Source organism: Scyliorhinus canicula, chromosome 7 (genome assembly GCF_902713615.1).
Source record: "Scyliorhinus canicula chromosome 7, sScyCan1.1, whole genome shotgun sequence".
NCBI classification, from domain to species: Eukaryota; Metazoa; Chordata; class Chondrichthyes; order Carcharhiniformes; family Scyliorhinidae; genus Scyliorhinus; species Scyliorhinus canicula.
Window position 1 is genome coordinate 36,409,264 of NC_052152.1, and position 16,378 is coordinate 36,425,641.

Below are 16,378 nucleotides of genomic sequence, written 5' to 3' on the forward strand. Positions count from 1 at the left end.
GCCTGATCTAGCAGACAACGGCAGCTCTGTAGAGGTTGGGCCACCATCTTAAATGAGTGCCCCAATCTGCATTTAAAAGAGATTTGCGCCACCTCCCACCCCCACGGAAAGGGAACCCCACCTCCTGGAAGCACAGTGGATCTCCCCCTTCCTCGAAACACACAAAGGAAACCCCCCCCCCCAATGGGGAACACCAGAGGGACCGCCCCTGGCAGAACCACCTGGCAGCCACCCTGGCACATTCCTCTCCCACCGGGGCTATATTTGCGTCCTTGGCAGGTTCGCCTCAACAGCTTTGTGTTTTGCTGAAGCTGTTGTAAACCTCACTGACAGGGAATTCCCTACCTGGGAGAGAAAACACATGGCGAGGAAATCCCTTTCAATATGTTTAAATGTAATTGAAGTTCCCGTCCTTTCTGGGTAGGAACCTCGCTGCGTCACCACGCACCCTTTCTTGACCGATGCGCTTCCTTTGACATGACTGATTACATAACTCCCACACCTTTACACCGTCATCCGTCCCTTTCATCTATCACTTCTGTGCCTATGTTGGCTTCTAGTCAAGTAACACCTCCATTTTAAAATTATCATCCTCATTTTCAGATCCCTGCATGGCTGCGCCACCCCCCCTCCCATCTCTGTAATCTCCTCCAGCCCCACAACCATCAAAGATACCCTGGTGCTCAAAGTCTTTGTTGCTGTTTCAATCCACTCCAAGTCAGATTACTTTTCATTAGTGTTAACATCTTCACAAAAAGGTGCTAAGGAAAATGATAATAAAACTTTGTGTGAAAAAGGACTCAAGCCCAAAGAATTCTAGATTAGCTGGTAAGGGCACCATTTGAGAGGTTAATCCTCTAGGTGGTGGAAATGTTAATTAGCATTTCAGTCCACACCAGAAAAGACTCCCCAGAATGTTGCGCTGTTTTTTTTTTTGCCTCTTTTATATCAAGTCCCAAAAGCAATATTTTCTCCACTTCTGATGAGAGCAAAGTTCCGATGTTCTTTTGTTAAGTCAATTACTTTCATGCTCCAATTGCCTCCTCATTCTACCAGCAGCCCTGCTTTCGATACTTCTGTCCTCAAACCATTTCATTCAAATGCCTTTTTCCCCATCTTTAAAGGTTCCTGCGAACACTGTTCACGACTCTCCGGCCACATTGGGCCCTCGCTTTGGCGCAACGCGGCCGGAGAATGCCATAAAAGGCCTCCAGTGAGCCTCCCGACAACCTCCGCGCCTCGTGAGATTCTCCGCAGTCCCGCGAGACGTCGAATTTGAAACACCGCCCCAAATGGGCGGGACCGAATGACGCTCGCGGAAGTAGGTCAGAAACCGACTTACGACCTACCTGCGCAGGATCCAACGGCCTCCCTTGATTCTCGAGCCTCCCCAGGGAGGCTGCACATACGTGGACTAGTCGGACCGGCACCCATGGGGTCGCCCAGGCCACCAGAGACCCCGGGATGGTAAGGGTCAGTGTATGCTGGCTCCCTGGCATGCCCCATGGAACGCGGGCACCTTGGCATCACCACCATTGCACTGCCAAGGTGCCCAGATGGCACTGCCAAGCCAGCAGGAATGATGCCAGTGCAAGGGCGCCAGTGCAAGGGTGCCCGAGTGCCAGGGTGGCACTGCCAAGAGTTGGGGGCGAGGGGGACCACACCCAGAAAATTAGGATTGTGGGGTGGGAGGTGGGGGTTTAAAGCGCAGGCATGTGAGTAGGGGTCTCCAGGAAGTTGGGGTGCAAGGTGAGGTAGTGTGCGTGTGTGTGTGTGGGGGAGGGGCATTACCCATAGGTGGGGGATGTGGGGACCCACAAGCTCACTTAGAGATCGGGGCACCCTTTCAAAATGGCAGCCCGGTCTCGGAGTTCAGCCCCTCTGTGCTAAAGAAAATTCTACGTGTAGCCTAAATCAGTGAGAAACTCCCCAGGGCCCAAAAAAGTGACACTGAATAGCGGTGGGGAACTCGCCTGTGGAGCCGGCGGAAAACTCCCTGAAATACCCGCCACAAATTAACTTTTCAATTTTTGGGAGAATCGGACCCACTGTATCGCTCTATACATATCTCTCAAGTTGGTAAATCTAGTGGGACACAACCACGACGCTTTGTTGAATTTGTAGCTGAGTTTCTATTTTAAACATTTAATAAATTCTAAATTCTCTTTTGACTAAGCTTTTAGTCTCCTTTTGATGCCAGTGTCCACCTCCCACATCATAAAGCATATGTGCTACAGGAATATAAGCTGCTGTCACTTTGCAAATTCCCTTTAGGTTGTTCTGTTCTATTAATAACCGGATAAAGCTTTTGGAAGTCAAAGCAAGGGACTTTCATTTTCAAAATGTTATCAAAGACGAGTGATGCAATTACACAAGTCTGTAAATGTATAAAACCGTTGTTTGAACACATGTATCAAATTTGTGGGGTTTGGGGAGAAGGGGGAATTGTAGCAATTGCTAAATATTTGAAAGAAAATTCAACATCTCATTGGTTTTAATTGATCAAGAAAACTCTGGTGTTAGTTGTACGAGACTTGTTGCTGTCATGTGAGAGTGCCTTTAACAATTGTATGTTTAAGAAATGTACCTTTAAGAAATAAAGCTGATCATATTACTGAAGTGATGTCACAGGTGGGGGAGCTGAGCTCACTTCGGCTTTTTGGGAGTATTAGTTTCAGTTTGAGAGAGCAGCTGGAAGTGTCTGTATGTTTCGCTGAGAGCTGCAGGAAGAAACACTGAACTGGTCTGTTGATGTCTGCAAATCCAAAGACTATAAATATATTGAATGTAATCTCATGTCTGTTTTTGAAGGTTTGTTAAGTCTTTTGGATGTTTATAGGAACAGTTTTCAGGATTGGATAGTGTTGTATTATTTTCAGGGTTATCTTTGAAGTAAGGGGTGTTAAGAGATCCAATGTTTATTTAAAAGGTTAATTTGAGTTCATGGAATAAACATGGTTTTGTTTTAAAAAACCACGTGTCAATAATTGTAATGTGTGCTTCAAAAGCAACAATCCATTAAAGGTGGGGGTTGGTCGAACTCCATGATAAATTTTGGGGCTCTGAAAACACCGCTCCCATAACATTGCATATAACAAAGTTTAGCAAAAAATAAAATACCTTATAACAACATCGTAGGAGTCAATTTTTTTCCCTAATGTCTTGTTTCGAAGTACTCCTCCATTGCCAACAACAACACAATTCAGACAAGTTATGCTATTAAACAGAAAGAGAGACAGGCATCAAAAACTGCATTTCAAACCACATGTCCAAGGCCAGTGACATAACTAATCAACAATTCTGATTTTTTAAAAAACTCACTAGTCTAGATAATTCAATATGCACAAAAGTATTTTCTTTTGGTTACCACCTCTGCTACCTCCTACCTCCCCGCCATTTGTTGCATCCTAACATTTACATAGTGTAATCCTTAGCCTTGTTAGCCCCCCTCAAGTGTACTACCTCACACTTTTCCCAGGTTGAATTCCATTTGCCACTGCTCTGCCCACCTGACCAGTTCACGGATATCCTCCTGCAGTCTACGTCTATCCTCCTGATTACTTAGTACCCTCCCAATTTTCATATAATCCGTGATCCTCTTGATCACATTCCCTGCATTCAAGCCCAAATCATTAACGCATACCATAAATAGCAAGGCCCAGCAGCGACCCCTGTGGAAACAGACATCCAGTCACAGAAAATCCCTTTATCATAATCCTCCCACTTCAACCTAACCACCTGTATTTTCCAGAACCCCTACCCCCTGGAGCCTCTCCGCCTTGGAAACTTCAATGCCTGTTGAAGCAAAGTTTGATTACTTTAAAAACAAACCGTATGGATGCTGGAAATCGAAAACAGAAAAGGCTGGAAAGGAGGACACAGCAGATCTTGCAGCATCTGAAGAAGTCATGCCGACTTGAAATGTTAACTCTGTTTCTCTCTCCACAGACGCAGGTGTGAAAGAGAGGTACCTCTATGGCACCCTTGTTAAGCGATGGTGGCAACTCTCGAATGAAAAACTGAAAGCAAGTCCTGACTTCTTCAGCTCCAATTTCTATAATCACTTCTCATCTGACACCAAAGAACAGATTCCCCGCTCTTAAAGGAAAAATAATAATCTTTCGTGTAAATTGCCAGAACACAAATGTGTATATTTTCTTTTCTGCAATAAATGCATCGTATTCCCCCCCCTTTAAAACATTTTTAATATCCACCCTCATATTCTCTTCCTTATATTCCCTCTTACACAATTTCTAATAACTTCGTCAAGCTAGCCCCTTGTTTTGTTAGACAGTCAGATAATTGGTAACTGCTATTAAAACACTTGATCTTGTCAATGTCTTGTTCTCTAGCATCTGTTTTAAACTCTCTTCTGTCTATTCATAGTCTCTTTTCATCACTTTTCATAGAGTGGACATTTCTCTCAAAGGGACTTATCGGCACTCTATAGGTTCTGTTCCCGAAAGCCCCGTTCTAATTAAAATTTCAGTCAGGATCCTGGACATAAAAAAATGGCATATATGCTTTTTAACCACTCTTCATATGTTTTTAGTTTTCCATGCTAAAGGGCAACATTTTCCTTTCTCCCCCAGGAGAAAAATTATAAATCCTCCCGCACTCGCAAATGCCATTGCAGCTTAAGATGCGTCACCACAAACAATCCGTTTCAGTTGTCCAATATCACCTAAAGATGGGAAATTCAAAACACACTTCTCCAATTTCAATTTGTGAATGTTTTGTTTGCTCGAACAGCCTCTTCAACCTTGGGATTGTTAACTTTAGAGCTTAGTTCGAAAACATCAAAGCTGGCGTCCGGTCTAGTTTGTCTACTTCACCATTTCAGCTGCCCAATTAAACTTCAGAGTTCCTCCTTTTCCATTTCAGAAGTCGCGGTATCCTTTTGTGAGGCCCTACCACGAGTAATTGCTAATGGGTTAATATTCTCCAAGTAAGGCTGTTGATGTAGAGTAACATGTAAATCACTCTGTTCGACTTTTCACCCAATGTATTGAATGCACCAGAGGCCTGACTTCCAAACTTGAACTCCGTTCCAAGCCCGTTAATAACAGTATTTCCAAATTTGCGACTACCACCCAACAGAAACTGATCTACGTACATCATGAAGCTGTCCGAAGGTTTCCCTCCATGGTGCCAATAAAACATTACAGGGTCTGCTTTCAACTGAAGACAGCCCAACTTTAACAAAAAAACCACCTCATGGAGAAATACTAAACCCTGGGGGCGACTTTCAACCTGTAGACACATTTATTTAACTTCCAGAGTACCCACTCTATATTTGGCGTCTTTTCAGAGGACAAAGAAAAATTTCCCTTTGAAGAGCAGTCAGGAAAGCAGCTTTAATATCTATCAACTTGCATTCCCAAGCATTTCTCACCAACAAAGCCAAGATCATCTTCAAAATAGCCTTTCCTGCCATAAGTGAATCTACCCCCATATGTTGGTCACCAAAGTTTCCTTCAAAACCTTGTGCCACCAGTCTGGCTTTGGTCTTATAACTTCCATCAGGCAGCACCTTTTCTGTGCATAGCCATCTATGAGATAGAACTTGTCCTCTATCTGGGGCCTCTTTGTGTGCACTCTAAATTTTTTCCAACTTTTCAGTTCTTGCTGTTTTGCATCTTTTACATAGAATTTAGTGCAGAAGGAGGCCATTTGGCCCATCGAGTCTGCACCGGCTCTTGGAAAGAGCACCCTACCCCCTACCCAAGGTCAACACCTCCCCCTACCCCCATAACTCAGTAACCCCACCCAACACTAAGTGCAATTTTGGACACTAAGGGCAATTTATCATGGCCAATCCACCTAACCCGCACGCACATCTTTGGACTGTGGGAGGAAACCGGAGCACCCGGAGGAAACCCACGCACACATGGGAGGATGTGCAGACTCCGCACAGACAGTGACCCAAGCCAGAATCAAACCTGGGACCCTGGAGCTGTGAAGCGATTGTGCTATCCACAATGCTACCGTGCTGCCCTAAATTCTTCATTTATCATCTAACTTGTTGGAAGCCACTAAGACCTCTCAAATATGTAGGCTTCTGCTCCTTGTAACATTCCTAATCCGTGCCATATTTCTTGAGCTGCGCCCTCTACCCTGCCTTATACCCTGACTGCTACTGCTTGATCTGTCCTATTATGTGATGTTCTTTCAATAGTTCTTGATCTCTTCCTATGGCCATGTTCACTGCCGGACCGAGTGTCCAAAGTGACAGTACATTTCATTGCTCTCCGTTTTTGTACTTCATGTTCCTAATCCACGGTCCTAAACTTCTCTTTACTTTGTGCATTCAGCCAGTTTCTATATTCTCCGGTGACCTTCCCTTCTTTCCCAAGATGTGGAGATGCCGGCTTTGGACTGGGGTGAGCACAGTAAGAAGTCTTACACCACCAGGTTAAAGTCCAACATGTTTGTTTCAAACACTAGCTTTCGGAGCACTGCTCCTTCCTCAGGTGAATGAAGAGGTATGTTCCAGAAACATATATATGGACAAATTCAAAGATGGCAGACAATGCTCAGAATGCGAGCATTTGCAGGTAATTGAATCTTTACAGATCCAGAGATAGGGGTAACCCCATGTTAAAGAAGTGTGAATCGTCTCAAGCCAGGACAGTTGGTAGGATTTCGCAAGCCCAGGCCAGATGGTGGGGATGCATGTAAACCCCCACATTCATCCCCCACCATCAGTAAGTGGTGGTAGGGGCCCGCCAAATTTACTTACTTCTTTACCAGGATAGTTATATCCTCCCTTCTGGCAAGTGTGTCACTTTAGTACAACCTCTGACAGTGGGCCTTTCAACAAATAGCCTTATCTGGTTCCTCAGAGTTACTATGTCCCTCTTTAGGCACCCTGTCCATTTCCATGATTTGGTCCTCATAATTCTGTAGCATGTGTCTGTGAAGTACCTGGTTCCTCAGCTTGTTCAATAACCCCTTGCAATCTGTGCCCACTAATCTTGACGAGTGTACCCAGTCTGGCTTCCATGCTTCAAAAATGATTGTTTTATCACCTGTGGGCCTTTCTACTTGTTAAGTCTATCTCTTTTATAGTGTACGATGTCTCCCCGTTTGAAACTACTTTCCGATGGCTGTACGTCATATACCTCAAAGTTCTCAGAATTCTTTGAGATTTCGGCTTTAAGGAATGCTCTTCTGCCGAAGTGCAGTCCATTCAAATGCTCAGAAAAGATAGAGCGAATCGCCGTCCCCTCCCAAGCTGGAGGAGAATCTCATTCATGACTGAAGGGATTTGGGGATTTGTCCCAAAAGTTAACTGATGTGCACTGTAGTCCCAACCATCTATAGTGAATTCTTTGCATGGACAGCCCATGCTAAATCCAAAGAGAATTTACATCTTGGTCTATCTGCCGAAACTTTACAAAGCATTTCATTTATCACAGCATGATTTCTCTCACACACCCCGCTACTAAGTGGGCTTTATGCAGCTGCATTCATAATCATGTTCATGTTCTCACTGATATCCCAAAATTCATTGTTAGCAAATTCCCCCATTATCAGTTGAGGCTATCTCGTTGAATGTTTTAAAGGCACTGATAGATAGATTTTTGAACAGTAAAGGAATTAAGGGTTATGTTGAGCGGACGGGTAAGTGGAGCTGAGTCCACAAAAAGACCAGCCATTACTGAATGGCGGAGTAGGCTGGAGGGGTCAGATGGCCCACTCCGGTTCCTAGTTCTTATGTTCCTGCATTCTTTGCCGATGGCCCCAGACCAGTTGCTATCCTTTTTCCGCTATCTGTTCCAGAATTATTACTTTTGTTACTACCTTTAATCGTCGGCTGACTAAACCTAGTTGCCAAGTCTACAAAGTGTAAAATGAAATGTTCTTTATCCCACACCTTAAGCCACAACATTATTAAAATCTGTCACTAAAGGCATGCGCACACTATGGGGTAACGATGGTGTTCATCTATATTTCTTATATATATATCACATCTATCACTTATCTATTCTATAGGTTTGGTGTATTCCTCATCTCCTTCCCTGCACCCGAGCTAAACTTTTAATCTTTGAGAAAACGGATGGGCAAATTGTGGTAGTCACCACTGTTGTATTGTGTATACTGCATACGAGGGTATTACGGTAAGGCCCCTGTACTACAGGTACGGGGGTAGATCCCTGCCTGCTGGCTCCGCCCAGTAGGCAGACTATAAATGTGTGTGCTCACCGAGCTGCAGCCATTTCAGCAGCAGCGGCGGGAGGCTCCACATCTCTGCGTAATAAAGCCTCGATTACTCTCTACTCTCGTCTCGTCGTTAATTGATAGTGCATCAATTTATTACGCAGAGATTTTAAAACGATGGACCTCCGCATCAAGCCTGATCGCCTGCAGCTGCACCCTCAAGCAGACAACGCCAAGTCGGCCGTCGCACATTGGCAAGCTTGCTTCGAGGCATGCAACGGATCTGCGACTGAACCACCCTCAAGAGGCTCAGAAGCTCCAGATCCTGTATACGCGGCTGAGCTCAGACATCTTCCCCCTCATCCGGGATGCACCGACATACACTGAGGCCATGGCGCTACTGAAGGAGAACTACACGCAGCAGACCAACAAAATCTACGCCGGTGAGTCTGTGGAGGATTTCTGGCGTGCTCTGCAACTCCTAGTGAGAGACTGCGATTGCCAGGCCGTTTCGGCCGCTGAACATTCTGAACTGCTACTTAGAGACGTGTTTGTTACAGGCATAGGGTGGCCTACATCCACCAGCGACTCTTAGAAAGGGCTACCCTCGACCTCGCGGCGACCAAGAAACTCGGACTCTCGCTCACAGTCGCCTCACGCAGTATACAGGCGTATGCCCCCGACCGCATGGCCCACCCCTCCTGGGCAACGTGGACCCCACCAGTGAACACCCTACCGTGCACCCCACCAGCGACCTCCCCCAGCCAACCCCGCGCGGCAACCAAACAACCCCGGGGGACCCAAGTGCTACTTCTGCGGACAGCCAAAACACCACCGACAACGCTGCCCGGCACAGAGCGCGCTCTGCAAGGCCTGCGGTAAGAAAGGACATTTTTCTGCTGTGTGCCAGGTCCGCTCGGTCGCCGCGGTTGCCCCGGCACCCCCCATGTGTAACCCGTGGGCGCTGCCATCTTCCTCGCCTCAGACCTTGTGCGGCCCGTGGGCGCCGCCATCGTGCTCCCCATACAACATGTGCAGTCCGTGGGCGCCGCCATCTTGCTCACCTCACACGTGTGACCCGTGGGCGCGCCATCTTCCCCGCCTCAGGACCCCTGCTCGTCAGACACCTCATCGGGCCGCTCATCGCCTGCAACCGCCGCTGACCAGCCACGTCTGTCATTCGTCATGATTAACCAGTCACAACCGCACAACCTCGCGACCGCGTCGACGACAGTGAAGGTCGACGGGCACAAGGTTTCCTGCCTCTGGATTCCAGGAGCACAGAGCTTCACCCACCCCGATACGGTAAGGCGCTGCTCCCTCACGGTCCACTCCACCAACCAGAGAATCTCCCTGGCCTCCGGATCCTACTCCGTGGCGATCCGGGGGTACTGCACCGCCACCCTCACCATCCAGGGTGTAAAGTTCAGTGGCTTCTGGCTCTACGTCCTCCCCAACCTCTGCGCTGCCTTGCTACTAGGCCTGGACTTGCAGTGCAACCTCCAGAGCCGAACCCCGAAATTTGGCGGGCCCCTTCCACTCCACACTGTATGCGGCCTCACAACCCTCAAGGTCGAGCTGCGTGTACCGATTGATGGTCTGACTGTAGTCAACGACCATCCTGTTTTTCTCCCCAGTTTTCACCACTACCACTTGGGCTCTCCAGGGACTGTTGCTGGCCTCGATAATACCTTCCCACAGCAGCCACTGGACCTCAGAGCTGATGAAGGTCCTGTCCTGCGCACTGCACCGTCTGCTCCTGGCCGCTCTGCAAGGCCTTCTCTTGCGAACCTCACCCCGGATTGCAAACCCGTCGCCACCAGGAGCAGACGGTGCAGTGCCCAGGACAGAACCTTCATCACGTCTGAGGTCCAGTGGCTGCTGCGGGAAGGCATCATCGAGGCCAGCAACAGCCCCTGGAGAGCCCAAGTGGTAGTGGTGAAAACTGGGGAGAAAAACAGGATGGTCGTTGACTACAGTCAGACCATTAGTCAGTACATGCAGCTCGACATGTACCCCCTCCCTCGCATATCTGATATGGTCAATCAGATTGCACAGTACCGTGTCTTCTCTACAGTGGACCGGAAATCTGCCTACCACCAGCTCCCCATTCGCAAGACGGACCGCCTGTACATCACGTTTGAGGCGGACGGCTGCCGTTACCATTTCCTTAGGGTTCCCTTCGGCGTCACTAATGGGGTCTCAGTCTTCGAATGGGAGATGGATTGAATGGTTGACTGGTACGGACTGCGGGCCACTTTCCCGTACCTGGATAAGGTCACCACCTGCGGCCACGACCAGCAGGACCACGACGCTAACCTTTCCAAATTCCTCCACTCCGCCAAACTCCTCAACCTACCCTACAACAAGGAGAAGTGCGTGTTCAGCACGGACCGATTAGCCATCCTACGGGCAATTTAGCATGGCCAATCCACCTAACCTGCACATCTTTGGACTGTGGGAGGAAACCGGAGCACCCGGAGGAAACCCACGCACACACGGGGAGGATGTGCAGACTCCGCACAGACAGTGACCCAGCCGGGAATCGAACCTGGGACCCTGGAGCTGTGAAGCATTGATGCTAACCACCATGCTACCGTGCAGTCTCATATGGCACAACTGAAGGACTATGCAATCAACATGTTCATCACAGGGACTGACATTTCTCATTACTAAGACAATGCGTTCTCTTTGGTCAATATCTTCCACTTCTTCAGAGTCTTCTGTCTCATGTTTGGTTTCAAACACCCTATTATATAGCTTAGGACAATTTATTGCGTAATGGAGTTTCGAATCACACTTAAAATACTGATTGACCACACCGTGAGCATTCTAAGGGGTTAATTTTTCTGTTGAAATTTCTCAATTCATTCCTCCTGCCGTAATTGTTAAAGGTGTTTCTGTCCTCGTTATTTTTAGTTGTAATCTTCTTTTGTATTGATTCTTGTGGTTGGTTTCCAGACCACCTCGCCATCCCGTTAACATCGAGTCTTCCATAGTCTGTCTTATCGTCGCCCATTGGCCCATTTGTGTCATGAAGACTGCTGGGAAGGAATGTCTGCCCAGGAACTTTTTATAGGGCCTCTGATATTTGCTCTAACAAAGGGTGTCATCCTGCAAATTTAACTCCCGTCAAAATCAGAAGTCTATTTGCAATTTTAACACAGTCAAATTGAACGCCAGTACTGATTGAGGAATTTCGAGACTAACTTTTTGAAGCCTTTCTATAGTCTGTTAAATTCCATTATCACTCTTCTATGGAGTATCCTCCGACTTTCTAAATTTGTCAAAATATGACCAAGCCTCATAGGCTCTTAATAAGTCAATATATCCATGAAAGTTAATAATGTATCCAAATCTTCATCTGATTTAACGTGATCCGGCTCCAATTTTGAGCATACCGTACATCATATTTTGATTTCATACGGTAGCCAAAGTGCCAGGATCAATCCTTGTATTTTCTTGGGCAAGGACGTAGCCATGGTAACATCATTCTTCCATTGGTCAGAGTTGACGCTTAGAAAATAATGGGGGGGGTAGTCACACCACAACACCCAAACCTTGGATTTAGCCATTTGTTTTCCAAGTTAATCCAAATCACTCTTCAAGGTTGGAATTCAGAATAAAGTCTTTTGTCCGAATAAATCTTCAGCACATCAGCAAATGTGTGGACGACTGCGTGCCAAAGAAAGCAGTACGTACGTTCCCCAACCGGAAACCATGGCTCAACCGCGAGATTGACTCCCTACTGAAGGACAGATCTGAGGCGTTCAAGGCAGACGACCCTGTCCTATACAAGAAATCCAGGTACGACCTCCGCAAAGCCATCCGAGATGCCAAGAGAGAATATCAAACTAAGCTAGAGTCACAGACAGACTCTCGGCGGTTGTGGCAAGGACTAAGCAACATAACGGGCTACAAAGCGAAGCCGAGCAGTATCTCTGGCAGCAGTGCACCCCTCCCCGATGAACTTAACGCATTCTATGCTCGGTTTGAGCAGGTAACCAACAACCCGCTATCGAGTGCCCCAGCAACCCATAATTCACCCATACCCACCATCACAGTTTCCGAAGTCAGATCGGCCTTCCTGAAAGTGAACCCACGGAAGGCGATGGGCCCGGACGGGATCCCTGGTCGTGCACTCAGAACCTGCGCGGACCAGCTGGCAGAGGTTTTCACAGACATCTTTAACCTATCCCTACTCCACTCAGAGGTCCCCACCTGCTTCAAGAAGACTACCATCATACCGGTACCAAAGAAGAACCAGGCAACGTGCCTCAATGACTACCGCCCGGTGGCCCTGACGTCAGTTGTAATGAAGTGCTTTGAGAGGCTGATCATGAAGCGCATCACCTCCATACTCCCGGAACACCTTGACCCACTTCAATTCGCATACCGTCGCAACCGGTCCACATCAGACGCCATTTCCCTGGCCCTACACTCATCCCTAGAGCATCTCGAAAACAAGGACTCCTACATCAGACTCTTATTTATTGACTACAGCTCCGCCTTCAACACCATAATCCCAGCCAAACTCATATCAAAGCTCCAAAACCTAGGACTTGGCTCTCCACTCTGCAACTGGATCCTTGACTTTCTGACCAACAGACCACAGTCAGTAAGAATGAACACCAACACCTCCTCCACAATAGTCCTCAACACCGGTGCCCCGCAAGGCTGCGTACTTAGCCCCCTACTCTACTCCCTGTACACACACGACTGCATGGCAAAACTTGGTTCCAACTCCATCTACAAGTTTGCTGACGATACGACCATAGTGGGCCGGATCTCGAACAACGACGAGTCTGAATACAGGAGGGAGATAGAGAACTTAGTGGAGTGGTGCAATGACAACAATCTCTCCCTTAATGCCAGCAAAACTAAAGAGCTGGTCATCGACTTCAGGAAGCATAGTACTGTACACACCCCTGTCAGCATCAACGGAGCCGAGGTAGAGATGGTGAGCAGTTTCAAATTCCTAAGGTTGCACATCACCAAAGATCTATCCTGGTCCACTCATGTCGACGCTATCACCAAGAAAGCACAACAGCGCCTTTACATCCTCAGGAAACTAAGGAAATTTGGCATGTCCACATTAACCCGTACCAACTTTTACAGATGCACTATAGAGAGCATCCTCTCGGGCTGCATCACAGCCTGGTATGGCAACTGCTCGGCCCAGGACCGTAAGGAACTTCAGAGAGTCGTGAATACCGCCCAGTCCATCACACGAACCTGCCTCCCATCCATTGATTCCATCTACACCTCCCGCTGCCGGGGGAAAGCAGGCAGCATAATCAAGGATCCCGCCCACCCGGCTTACTCACTTTTCCAACTTCTTCCATCGGGCAGGAGATTCAGAAGTCTGAGAACACGGACGAACAGACTCAAAAACAGCTTCTTCCCCACTGTCACCAGACTCCTAAATGACCCTTTTATGGACTGTCCTCATTAACACTACACCCTGTCTGCTTCATCCGATGCCAATGCTTATGTATGATGTGGAGATGCCGGCGTTGGACTGGGGTGAGCACAGTAAGAAGTCTTACAACACCAGGTTAAAGTCCAACAGGTTTGTTTCAAACACGAGCTTTCGGAGCACGGCTCCTTCTTCAGGTGAATGGAAAGGCTTGTTCCAGAAATGTTTATGAGGTAGTCTACCTCATACGCTGCAGGAAAGGATGTCCCGAAGCGTGGTACATTGGCGAGACCATGCAGACACTGCGACAACGAATAAACGGGCATCGTGCGACTATCAACAGGCAGGACTGTTCCCTTCCAGTTGGGGAACACTTCAGCAGTCAAGGACATTCAGCCTCTGATCTCCGGGTCAGCATTCTACAAGGAGGCCTTCAGGAGACGCGACAACGCAAAATTGCTGAGCAAAAACTTATAGCTAAGTTCCGCACGCATGAATGCGGACTCAACCGGGATCTGGGATTCATGTCGCATTACATTCGGCCCCCACCAACAAGCCTGGACTTGCAGAGGCCTACCGACTGAACTGGCTTGGGACAATTCACACCTCTTTAACCTGGAGTTACCTCTCTCTCTGCATCTTTGATGATTTGATTGCCTGCAGGTGCTCGCATTCCGGGGCATCTCTGACTGTGTCTATATAAACATTTCTGGAACAAGCCTTTCCATTCACCTGAAGAAGGAGCCGTGCTCCGAAAGCTCGTGTTTGAAACAAACCTGTTGGACTTTAACCTGGTGTTGTAAGACTTCTTACAATGCTTATGTAGTTACATTGTATATCTTGTGTTGCCCTATTATGTATTCTCATGTATTTTCTTGAATTCTGTTCAATTTCCTTTTCTTCTCATGTACTGAATGATCTGTTGAGCTGCTTGCAGAAAAATACTTTTCACTGTACCTCGGTACACGTGACAATAAACAAATCCAATCCAATCCAATCCATCCAATCTTAGTTTGCAATCTTTTTCAACTTACCATTATAAAACACCGGTGGTATCTCTGTAATGAGAAATTGGAAAGAAAGTCTTGCCTTCTTCAGCTCCAACTTTGTGTTCTACAATCACTTCCCAACAACACCACTGTGTCACCTGTATCTCCTTTATGTGTGTAGTCTATTAAACAGTAAGCGTGGTCTATTAATTAAAAAAAAACATTTATGGGATGTGGGTATTGCTGCTAGGCCAGCATTTAGTTGCCCTTCAGAAGGTGGTGATGAGATGCCTTCTTGAACCGCTGCAGTCCCAATTGTCGTGTTAGGGAGGGAGTTCCAGGATTTTGCCCCAGCAAAAGTGGAGGATCGGCAATTTCTTTCCAAGTCAAGATGGTGAGCGACGTGGAAGGGAACCCCCAGGTGGTGGGGTACCCAGGTGTCTGCTGCTTTTGTCCTTCTAGATGGTAGCGGCTGTGGGTTTGGAAGGTGCTGTCTAAGGAACCTTGGTAAGTTACTTCAGTGCATATTGTAAATGGTACACACACCTGCTACTGTTGTCGGTGGTAGAGGGTTTGCATGTTTGTGGAAGGGGGAGAAATCAAGCGGGCGGCTTTGTCCTGGATGGTGTTGAGCCTCCTGAGTGTTGTTTGAGCTGCACTCGCCCAGGCAAGTGGAGAGTATTCCATTACACTCCTGACACTTGTGCCCTGTAGATGGTGGACAGGCTTGTGGGAGTTACTTGCTGTAGGACTCCTAGCCTTTGACCTGCTCTGGTAGCCACAGTATTAATATGGCTAGTCCAGATCAGTTTCTGATCAATGGTGACCTCCAGGATGTTGATTGTGGGTGTTTCAGCAATGGTACTGCCATTGAACGTCAAAGGGCGATGGTTGTACCATCTATTGTAGGAAATGGTCATTGCCTGGCGCAAATGTAACATGCAACTTTTCAGCCCGAGCCTGGATATTGTCCAGGTCTTGCTGCATTTGGACATGGACTGCTTCATTACCTGAGGAGTAGTGAATGGTGCTGAACATTGTGCGGTCATCCGCAAACATCCCCACTTCTGACACTATAATGGAAGGGAGGTCATTGATGAAGCAGCTCAAAATGGTTGGGCCTAAGACACTACTCTGTAGGAACTCTTACAATGATGGCCTGGAGCCGAGATGATTGACCTCCAACCACCACAAGCATCTTCCTTTGTGCAAGGTATGACTCAACTGCAGATTCTCATTAACTCTAGCTTAGCTAGGGCTCCTTGATGCCATACTCTGTCAAATGCTGCCTTTGTGTCAAGGGCAGTCACTCTCACTTCACCTCTGGTATTCAGCTCTTTTGCCCATGTTTGAACCAAGGCTTTAATGAGATCAGGACTGAGTGACCCTGGCAAAATCCAAACTGAGCGCTTGTGAGCAGATTATTGCTGAGTAAGTGCCACTTGATAGCACCGTCGATGACTCCTTCCATCACTTTGCTGATGATAGAGAGTAGACTGATAGGGAGGTAATTGGCTGGGTTGGATATGTGCTGCTTCTTGCGTGCAGGACACGCCTGGGCAATTTTCCACATTGCCGGGTAGATGCCAGTGTTGTAGCTGTACTGGAACAGATGGCTCAGGGTGCAGCAAGTTCTGGAGCACAAGTCTTCAGTACTAATGCCGGAATATTGTCAGGGACCATAGCCATTGCCGTATCCAGTGCCTTCAGCTGCTTCTTGCTATCGCATGGAATGAATCATATTGGCTGAAGACTGACATCTGTGATACACAGAAGATAAGAGTAGGAGGAAGTCATTCAGCCCTTC

General features: G+C 47.4%; 1 protein-coding gene across 19 annotated transcripts in view; it reads right to left on the reverse strand.

Moving 5' to 3' along the window:
• The window catches only part of LOC119968866 (type 2 lactosamine alpha-2,3-sialyltransferase-like), a 198,039-nt gene that overhangs the window by 17,438 nt on the left and 164,223 nt on the right, over positions 1 to 16,378 (reverse strand). For all 19 annotated transcript variants that reach the window (XM_038801782.1, XM_038801779.1, XM_038801778.1 and 16 more), the window contains one exon: positions 3,121 to 3,216. In XM_038801782.1, the coding sequence (XP_038657710.1) occupies positions 3,121 to 3,216 (96 nt within the window). The remainder of the gene's footprint in view (positions 1 to 3,120; positions 3,217 to 16,378) is intronic.